This window comes from Neofelis nebulosa, chromosome 4 (genome assembly GCF_028018385.1).
Source record: "Neofelis nebulosa isolate mNeoNeb1 chromosome 4, mNeoNeb1.pri, whole genome shotgun sequence".
Taxonomy (NCBI): Eukaryota; Metazoa; Chordata; class Mammalia; order Carnivora; family Felidae; genus Neofelis; species Neofelis nebulosa.
This window is the reverse complement of record NC_080785.1, coordinates 79,730,786-79,741,386: the sequence shown is the minus strand read 5'-3', so window position 1 is coordinate 79,741,386 and position 10,601 is coordinate 79,730,786. Positions and strand designations below refer to the sequence as shown.

The following is a 10,601-nucleotide window of genomic DNA, read 5'->3' as shown; positions in this document are numbered from 1 at the left end:
TAAAAATATAGAGAGAGTTTTAAAAAATATAGAAACTGAACATTCAAACTTTTTTTTTATGTTACATGTTTCACAATAATTCATGAAAAGAGCAGATAATAGTTATTTTTCATTAAGCTCTATTAGAATTTTATCTCTTACTGGACTATTTCAGTTTTTTTGAGAACTTAAATGTATATTTAAAAATACTATTTCCTTTGACACTATTTTTAAATAATATTAAATCTGTAGTAAAATTAAAGCTGACTTTTCTATTAATAGCTATGTCAACAAAAACATTTTACTTACTGGTGTTTTAAAAAACAAAATATTTACGTATAATTTTACTTTCTCCTGAAAAGAAATTCCATTTTAAAAATTCATGGTAATTTTAATGATATAATCACATCGTATCAAAGCAAACTGGACAATATTATATCTTGTTATTGTACAAGAGCACTGTTAATTATCACCCATTAATAATGCTTGATGCAACAAGATATTATTGTTAGTGATATGCCCCGATTCGACAGACCCCCTGAAAACAAACCACCAGAGTCCAGAGTCAAAGCCAAGCGGCAAGGGTCGTTTATTGCAGGTTCGAACCCAGTCCTCCACACACTCGTCTGGTGACGCTAAGAGGCCCCGATCGAGGATCTTACAGCTTCTTTTATAGACAGGCACAAACAAGTTAGGGATTTTTTTGCGGTTACAGAGCTGTTATTGGTTGACATTTAAATTTGAACACTCAGCAGAACTTGATTGGTTCCCGCCTTTAGGTCAGACCACAACCAGGCACGCCCTGGCTGGTTCCGGAACGGCGGGGAGGGCGGGAGGGGGCGGGGGGGGGAGGTCTTTTCTTTGCAGTTGTGAGTACATCTGGTAATTTTTCTCTTAGTCTCTCATTCCCCCCTTTCTTTGGTGCCTTAAGAGCCAATCTTGGATCTTATGTGTCTGACTCAAATGTTTCGGTAATGACAGGTTGGTATTGGGTCCTAAGGACCATCAGTTGGATTGTGTTAACTAGGTCTTTGATAAAGGCAACTAGTTTATTAATAATATAAGGCCCGAAGGTGAGGAGAAGGAGGAGTATAAGGGGCCCAGCTAGAGCAGAAAGCAGGGTGGCTAGCCATGGGGACTGATCGAACCAAGATTCAAACCAGCCTTGTTGTTGTTCTCGTTCACGATTCCGTTTGGCCAGGCCTTCTCTAACTTTAGCCATGGACTCTCCGACTACTCCAGTGTGGTCAGCATAAAAACAACCTTCTTCTCTTAAGGCTGCACATAAACCTCCCTGTCGGAGGAAGACTAGATCTAGCCCCCTTCGGTTCTGTAGGACCACTTCAGAAAGGGAAGTCAGAGATTTTTCGAGGTGCGAGATTGAGTCCTCAAGTCTGGCTATATCCTCATCAATGGCTGCCCTTAGGCTATTGAACCCTCGGTGCTGGATGGCTAGTGATGAGATCCCTGTTCCTGCCCCTATGGCACCGAGGCCAAATAAGGTGGCCAAGGTTATGGCCGTAAAGGGTTCCCGTTTTGTTCTTATTGACTCTCTTGCTTCCGTCCCTTCTGTCCACAGATCATATACAACATTTTCTCGGTGGTAAATAAACTTTGGAAATATTAATACCATGATACAATATTCGGGTGACGAATTAAAAACATCTCTGCTAACACATGGGGTGAGCCCTGTCTTAGAACAAATCCACCAACTGTCAGGAGTTGGAATTATCCATTTAGATTCATCCATAGAGTAATTAGTTGGGGCACAGAGCTGGATATGGCTAGAGGGGACCTTTCCTATACAAGTCCCATTGCCAGTGACAGCTTGCAGTGTGAGGTCGGGGCCCTTTCGATTCCACTTGCAAGCTGCTGGCGACTCTTCTCCTGACTGTGAAAAAGGGGCAGCTAGACCTATGGCTTTGTAGAAGGGGGGTTTTATATCATAACATAGCCAGCAGGCCCTTGTTGCCTCAGGGTCCGATTGGTTTAAGGTCTCATACTCTGCTATTAGCAATTTCCATAGGGAGTCTATGCCTTTTGGGTTCTGATTTTCTTGGACAGCTTGGGCTTTTACTCCTGGGGTAAGGACGGGGGTCCTGCTGGGGGGAGTAGTGGGGATCTGCCTGGGGATAGGCTCGTCTCTTTTTTTTTTTTTTTCCTAATACCTGATTTGGCCCCACCGGTTGTACAAGAAGGGAGACTTTTAATTTTATTTGAATGGCAGTCCCAAAGAGGGGATATTGATATAAGTAGAGTCCCCAGGTGAGTCCTGAGACCCACCGCCTGTCCTTTTTCCCCTCCTCTGTAAATCTTACATGAATAAGGTTACAGTTTTCATCATACCTGGTGCGGGTACATGGTTGGACATAGGACATTTCAAAAATTGGGGTTTTACTTCCCACTTCCCTTCCCCATCATTGGAGGTGACGCAACTCCAGGCTGTGCAATAGAGGGTTTCAAACCCTCCACATGTGTGCCTCATCGCCCCCGTCCTAAATCCCGGACATGCATTAAATCCATTTCTACTTATTGATACCCTCCTTTGCAGTTGCCTCCATTTACCTCCTTCCATTTCTTCTAATGGGCTAATTTTTTCTAAATTAAAATATAAATCTGGCCACCAGGTATTTAATGGGGCAGTTCCTAGGGTTTTGTTGTAGACTTCATGAGTCTCTAAATTAGTAATTTCCCATGTCAAATTATAGGGGTTGTGGGGGTTTGGATTTACAGACAGAATTTGCAGAACAATCAAGAGGAGGGCAAGTACCATAGTTACGGCTCAGTCCGTTGGCGGCATAGGGTCAATTTTAAAGGATTGTCCTTAGTCCGATCAACAGTCCAGGTTGTCTTTGAAGGTCTGATGAGGACTGAGAACAGGTCCACTGATTTGGCATGGGCGAAATGGATCCAGGTGGCGATTCCGTCTACTTTGATGGCAGTAGGGATTGTCAGGATGACCTGGAAGGGTCCTTTCCACCTGGGCTCTAGAGTTCCCTGCCGATGACGTTTGACGAGGACCCAATCCCTTGGCCGGAATTGATGTGGAATAGGCGGGGGTCCAGTCTCATAGAGTTCCTTTAATTTGGGCCATACATCTTCATGGACCCTCTGCAAGGCTTGTAGAAGAACAAGAATTCAAGACTATTATCGTTCTCAGCTTTGACAAGGTTATCTTTTAGGTTAGGGATGATGGGGGGTGGTCTACCATGTATTATTTCATAGGGTGTGAGTGCCAGTTTGTATGGGGAATTACGCACCCTGAACAGAGCGTAGGGGAGAAGGACCACCCAATTAGCACCAGTCTCCATGGTCAATTTGGTTAGGGTCTCCTTTTTTTTTTTTTTAATTTTTTTTTCAACGTTTTTTATTTATTTTTTTGGGACAGAGAGAGACAGAGCATGAACGGGGGAGGGGCAGAGAGAGAAGGAGACACAGAATCGGAAACAGGCTCCAGGCTCCGAGCCATCAGCCCAGAGCCTGACGCGGGGCTTGAACTCACGGACCGCGAGATCGTGACCTGGCTGAAGTCGGACGCTTAACCGACTGCGCCACCCAGGCGCCCCGGTTAGGGTCTCCTTTAATGTTCTGTTCATTCTCTCTACCTGTCCTGAGCTTTGGGGTCGGTATGCACAATGTAATTTCCAATCAGCCCCAAGTATGGAAGCCAGTCCCTGACTTACCTTAGAGACGAATGCAGGTCCATTGTCTGACCCTATCATTACTGGAAAACCATACCTGGGCAGGATTTCTTCTAGGATCTTTTTGGCTACAATCTGCGCCGTTTCATTCTTGGTTGGAAAGGCTTCAGTCCATCCTGAAAAGGTATCTACAAAAACTAGCAAATACTTATATCCATATTTACCTGGTTTTACCTCAGTGAAATCTGTTTCCCAATAGGTCCCCGGTCTGCTCCCTCTTTGTCTTACCCCTGTTGTCTGAGGATTGCTACTCATATTGTTGAGTTGGTACACTGTACATTTAGTGACTACTTGATCGACCTTATCAGAGACATTTCTGATTTTTAGTCCAGTCTGTCTCAGTAAGTCCAACATTCACCGGGAACCTAAGTGGGTGCTGCGATGGATCCGCTCTAGAACTTGCCATCCTAGTTTATCTGGGAGTATAATGCTGCTTTTGGAGTCTCTCCACCAGCCATCTTTGATTCGGGTCATAGGAAGTTTACTCATCCATTGAATGTCGCTTTCTGAATACTCAGGGCTGGGGGCAATTCCCTGGGTCCGGGGTCTGGCAGCTATAGGGTCGGTAATTGCGCTGGGGGCCGAGCTATGTTTTTTGCAGTCTGATCAGCCAAATTGTTGCCCCGGGAAACTGGGTCGGTTGTCTTCTGGTGTCCTGGGCAATGCACAATCGCTAGTTTTTTGGGTTCCCATAAGGCTGCTAGCAGGGCTAGAATCTCTTCTTTATTTTTGATGTCTTTCCCTTCAGCTGTGAGGAGCCCCCGTTCTCTGTATATCGCCCCATGTACATGAGTGGTGGAAAAGGCACATCGGCTATCAGTGTACACGGTTAGCTTGCGGTCTCTCCCTAATTTTAGGGCCTGGGTTAAGGCTATTAGTTCAGCCTTCTGGGCTGAGGTTCCGGGGGGTAGGGCTTCTGCCCAAATCACCTCGGTTTCTGAAGTTACGGCCGCCCCCGCATACCTTTGTCCTTGGTGAACAAAGCTGCTTCCGTTGGTGAACCAGATGGCGTCCGCATCTGATAATGGTTGGTCCTGCAAGTCCTCCCAGACCCCATAAACTTGAGCCAGTATGTCGGCGCACTCATGAAGTGGGGTTCCCATGTCTGGGTCTGGCAGCAGTGATGCTGGGTTCAGGGCCGTTGGGGGGGGGGTGAAGATGACCCTGAGGGGGTTCAACAGCAGTCCCTGGTAATGAGTAAGTCGGGCATTGCTCAGCCATCTGTCAGGCGGCTGCTTGAGGATGCCCTCGATGGTATACGGGGTGGTGACTTGTAGCTCTTGGCCCATGGTCAGCTTATTAGCGTCCTTTACCATTAGGGCAGTGGCTGCAATCATCCGGAGACAGGGTGGCCATCCGGCGGCCACTGGATCTAGCTTTTTAGACAGATAGGCTACTGGCCTGCGCCAAGGGCCTAAATGCTGGATTAGCACCGCCTTAGCTATGCCTCAGTTTTCATCTGCATATAGGTGGAAGGGTTTGGAGACATCGGGGAGTCCCAGGGCAGGTTCTGATAGCAGAGAAGTTTTAATTTGCTAGAAGGCCTGTTCGGCTTCTTCTGTCCAACTAAAGGGCTGTTGATCTTTGGTGCCTGGTATAAAGGTTTTGCTAATTCAGCAAACCCTGGTATCCATAGTCTGCAGAACCCAGCCGACCCTAGGAATTCCCTCACCTGTCGTGGTGTCTGCGGTCTGGGAATACGAAGGACAGTCTCCTTCCAGGCATCCATTAGCCAGAATTGCCCCCCTGTCAGTAAGTAACCCAGGTAAGTTACCTCTGACTTGCAGATCTGAGCCTTCTTTGCTGAGGCGCGGTAGCCTAAGGTTCCCAGAGTTCGCAGGAGACCTTCGGTTCCCTGGATGCAGGCTTCGGGTGTCTCGGCAGCTATTAAGAGATCATCAACATACTGTAGGAGAGTTATATTAGGGTGTTGTTGTCTGTACTCACTTAAATCTTCATGTAGAGCCTCGTCGAATAGGGTCGGAGAGTTCTTGAATCCTTGTGGCAGTCTGGTCCAAGTGAGCTGGCCATTTATGCCCCTGTCTGGATCTGTCCACTCGAATGCAAATAGCTCTTGACTTTTAGGTGCTAGTGGTAGGCTGAAAAAAGCATCTTTTAGATCCAGAACAGTATACCATTGTTTTTCTGGGCTGAGGGTGCTCAGGAGAGTATAGGGGTTAGGAACGGTTGGATGTATGTCCATCACCCGCTTATTGACTTCTCTCAGGTCCTGCACTGGTCTGTATTCCCCGCTGTTGGGTTTGTGCACAGGCAGCAGGGGGGTATTCCATGCTGAGTGGCAGGTGCGTAGGACCCCGAAGTCAAGGAGGTGGTGGATATGCGGTGTGATGCCATTTTTGGCTTCCGCTGGCATAGGGTATTGGCGCACGCAGACGGGGTCCGTCCCGGGCTTGACCTCTATAAATAGGGCTGGGCGATGTTTTGCTAGCCCCATACCACCCGTTTCTGCCCACGCGTCTGGGAAGCATTGAAGCCAGGGCTCGATGCCCTGATCCAGGGGAGTGGGTTCCTGATGGAGCCTATATTCATCTTCTAGTTTCACAGTGAGTACAGATATGGGTTGGTTGTGGAAGTCAGTCACTGTGGGTCCCCCCGGTTGGAAATGAATTTGGGCCCCTATTTTGGTAACCAAATCCCTCCCCAACAGGGGGCAGGGGCTGTCGGGAATGACCAGGAAGGAGTGGGTTACCTTCCCAGTTCCTAAGTCCACAGTCCTCTGCGTTGCCCAGGGGTACTTCTTTATTCCGGTGGCCCCTTGTACCCAGGATGATTTTTCAGATACTTTTCCATAGGGCTTGACCAGAACTGAGTGCTGTGCCCCGGTATCAACTAGGAACTGGACCGGGGTCCCCTCCACTTGCAACATTACCCTAGGTTCGGGGAGGGGATCCGAACCCCGTCCTCCCTATTCTGTATCTTGGGTAAACAGTATGGGGGCTATTTTAGGCTGCCAGTGTCCTTGGCTGGGGCAGGGTTGTTTCTTATTGGGGCATTCTCGTATCCAATGGCCTTTTTCTTTACAATAGGCACAATGATCTTTATCTAAGTGCCGCCTGGGAGGGCGTGTTGTTTGAGTGCCTTCTGGGGGTGGCTGTTCTTTCTGGACTATAGCAGCCAGGACTTTAGTCATTTTCTCTGTGGCCTTGATCTGTCTCTCTTCTGGGGCGTCCCTGTTGTTGTAGACCCGTTGTGCTATACGGAGCAGATCCTGGATCTGTTTACCTTCTAAATCCTCTAGCCTTTGGAGTTTTTTCTTAATGTCAGGAGCTGCTTGATTTACAAAGGACATAACGACAGCAGCCTGGTTCTCAGGGACTTCTGGATCCATGGGGGTAAACTACCTAAAGGCTTCCATTAATCTCTCTAAGTAAGCAGCTGGATTCTCTGCCTTTCCCTGTACGACCGAATATACCTTAGCCAAATTGGTGGGCTTGCGAGCTGCAGCCCGGAGACCTGCCATCAGAGTCTGGCGATAAATGAGTAGCCTTCCCCTACCTTCTGCCATGTTGTAGTCCCATTCGTCCTGTGGAGGTCTGGTTAGGGGGAAAGCCGCATTAATGAGGTCAGGGTTAGATGTCGGCCGACCGTCGTCTCCGGGAACCAGCTTTCTTGCTTCTAATTGGATCCTCTCTCGCTCCTCTGTAGTGAACATGATGCGGAGGAGCTGCTGACAGTCATTCCAGGTGGGCTGGTGGGTGAACATGACACTGTCTAAAAGAGCTATTAGGTCTTTAGGGTTATCAGAGAATCAAGCGTTCTGTGTTTTCCAGTTGTAAAGGTCACTGGTGGAAAAGGGCCAATACTGGAGTTGGGGGTTGCCTGTTTCATCGGGGGGTCCTATTTCCCGCAGGGGTAGGGCCATAGTGGAGTCTGGGAGGCGAGGGTTTGGCTCACGCTGGGTGCGCCCGCGTGTTCGGCCAGCTGGCCCCTCGCGGTTGTTGTCAATGGGGCCCGGCGTGGCTGCTGCCTCCCGTCCTCCTGGTTCCGGGGTAGCTGCCACTTCCCATCCTCCCGGTTCCCCTAGGGGGGCAACTAGCGGGGCGACTGGTGGGGCGGCTGCTGGGGGCAGGGCCTGGGGTACGAGGGGAGGGGGATGATAGGGTGGAGGGTCTAGGGATAGTAGGTCCTGACTATCGGGCAATATGGGATACAAGGGCACGGCTGGCGTCCTTGATTTTGGGGAATCTGCAGGCCGCATGGCAAGGACCTTACACATTCCCGAGGATAGGAAGGGGGCCAACCAAGGGGGTGGATTTTCCACTAAACTCCGCCATACAAGAATGTAGGGAATCTGATCCGGGTGTCCCTCGCGACCCGGTAGAAAAATCTTTGATTTCACCTTAGCAATTATAGGGAGGCAGAAAGTTCCTTCGGTTGGCCATCCAACGCCGAAGGTTGGCCATTCGGAGCGGCAGAGGGTTATTAATTTTCCCCGCCGGATGTCTAAACTCAAATTCTGTCCTCTGGTTCTAACATCCCTGAAGTTAGCAACGAGGAGAGAAAGAGGAGTGCTTTGAGATTGGCCCATCTGTATCCTGGAGGTGGAGGAAAGGATTAAAAGGAGAAACAGTAAAGTTATGAGGATTTCTGGCTGGGCCAGGCCAGGTCACCTGTGAAAGAGAAGGAGTTTAACACTTAAAGGTTATAGAATAGAGAACACAACACTTAGATCGCTAGCGCGTTTCGGGTGTCCGCCACCCGAACAGAAAAATTCCAATGAGTCCAAAAAGGAGCCCCAGACAGGTGCCAGTGGACGTCTCCTACTGGACCCGACCGACTGCCCTATAGCGCGTCCGCCAGGGCTGTGTCAGTCACCGATACAGATCCCGCGCGGGAGAGCCAGAAACGAACAAACAGAAACGGACAGAGCCGGCTCACTTACCGATAGGTCTCAGGGACCACCCGTTGACTTGGGGTCTGGTGGGTTTGGGGGGATCCCGGACGAGCCCCCAAATGATATGCCCCGACTCGAGAGACCCCCTGAAAACAAACCACCAGAGTCCAGAGTCAAAGCCAAGCGGCAAGGGTCGTTTATTGCAGGTTCGAACCCGGTCCTCTGTGCACTCTTGCCGGTGATGCTAAGAGGCCCAGATCGAGGATCTTACAGCTTCTTTTATAGACAGGCACAAACAAGTTAGGGATTTTTTTTGCAGTTACAGAGCTGTTATTGGTTGACATTTAAATTTGAACACTCAGCAGAACTTGATTGGTTCCCGCCTTTTTTTCAAACCACTCAGCAGAACTTGATTGGTTCTCGCCTTTAGGTCAGACCACAACCGGGCATGCCCTGGCTGGTTCTGGGAACGGCTGGGAGGGGGGGTTGGGGGGGAGGTCTTTTCTTTGCAGTTGTGAGTACACCTGGTATTTTTCTCTTAGTCTCTCATTAGCACAGGTAATTATAGCACTCTATAAACACAGGCATATAAAAGTAGGATTTCTCTAAGAATATAAATTAGCAACAAATGTGATTTAACGTTTAATTTTTTGTTTATTTATTTATTTTTGAGAGAGAGAGATCAGGGGAGGTGCAGAGAGAGAGGAAGGAGAGGAAATCCCAAGCAGGCTTTGTCCCGTCATCCCAGAGTCCTATGTGGGGCTCAGACTCCAGAACCATGAGATCATGACCTGAGCTAAAGTAGGAAGCTTAACCAACTGAGTTCGAACCCCATGTCAGGCTCTGTGCTGACAGCTCAGAGCCTGGAGCCTGCTTCAGATTCTGTCTCCCTCTCTCTGACCCTCCCCCATTCATGCTCTGTTGCTCTCTGTCTCAAAAATAAATAAATGTTAAAAAAAAATTTTTAAAAAATAAAAAAGCAGATTTTGATTATGCTCTGGGAAGCTGTCACTGAAGCCAAGCATCTCCAGCAGTAAATCACCTAGCTGCTACAGCAGTGCTCTGCTTTAAGCATTGTATACTTAAAATACTTCCTGACTGTGTACTACTGAGGTATTTATCAATATCCTACTCAATTTATGTATTAACTTAGTTAGAATTCACATTTGTTATTGTCTTTTAAATTTTTACCACTTGCTATTTATTGAAGTTGTTCAGAGTCAAGTTATTCCACATTAAAGAAAATTTGCCAGCACGGGGTGACTCAATCACTTTGGCTCAGGTCATGGTTCATGGATCTCGCGGTTCATGGGTTTGCGCTGCGTCAGGTTCTGTGCTGGCAGCTCAGAGCCCCGAGCCTGCTTCGGTTTCTGTGATTCCCTCTCTGCCCGCCCACCCCCTACCTGCACTCTGTCTCTGTGTCTCTCAAAAATAATAAAAACATAAACAAATTAATAAAAATACATTTAATAAATTAAAAAAAAAAGAATATGTTGATGCCCTTTTGGAAAGTTGTATGAAATACAAGTATCATACTTTCTTGGAAATCTTAGCTAAAGTTTCTCTTTTTTTAATTAAAAAAAATTTTTTTTAAACGTTTACTCATTCTTGAGAGACAGAGAAGGACAGAATATGAGTGGGGAAGGGGCAGAGAGGGAGACACAGAATCCAAAGCAGGCTCCAGGCTCTGAACTGTCAGCACAGAGCCCGATGTGGGACTCCAACTCAAGAACTGTGAGATCATGACCCGAGCTGAAGTCGGATGCTCAACCAACTGAGCCACCCAGGCGCCCCTGTTAGCAAAAGTTTCTATAGGAATTTAGCCACGTCACATTCTTAACACATTTGTGGTATGCATTTTTTTACTTGTTTGTTTGTTTGAAGCTTTTTCTTTTTTTCTTTTTAGTATAATTTATTGGCAATTTAGCTAACATCCAGTGTATACATTGTTCTCTCGGCTGTGGGAGTAGATTTCCATGATTTATCACTAACATACAACACCCAGTACTCAAAATGTTGTTTTCCTATATAATAACAATGCATATCTTTCTATATTTCAACTACAC

General features: G+C 47.5%; 1 protein-coding gene across 1 annotated transcript; it reads right to left on the bottom strand.

The window, feature by feature from the left end:
- Positions 1-7,449: 7,449 nt before the first annotated feature.
- LOC131508562 (proline-rich protein 36-like) lies at positions 7,450-9,003 on the bottom strand. The gene has a single exon (XM_058723557.1). It carries the CDS (start codon positions 8,227-8,229, stop codon positions 7,450-7,452), a length of 780 nt encoding a protein of 259 aa, XP_058579540.1. The 5' UTR covers positions 8,230-9,003.
- Between the last annotated feature and the right edge of the window lie 1,598 nt (positions 9,004-10,601).

Coding starts and splice junctions, on each gene's coding strand:
- LOC131508562 (XM_058723557.1), bottom strand. CDS start 8,229: ATGGGCCAATCTCAAAGCACTCCTCTTTCTCTCCTCGTTGCTAACTTC.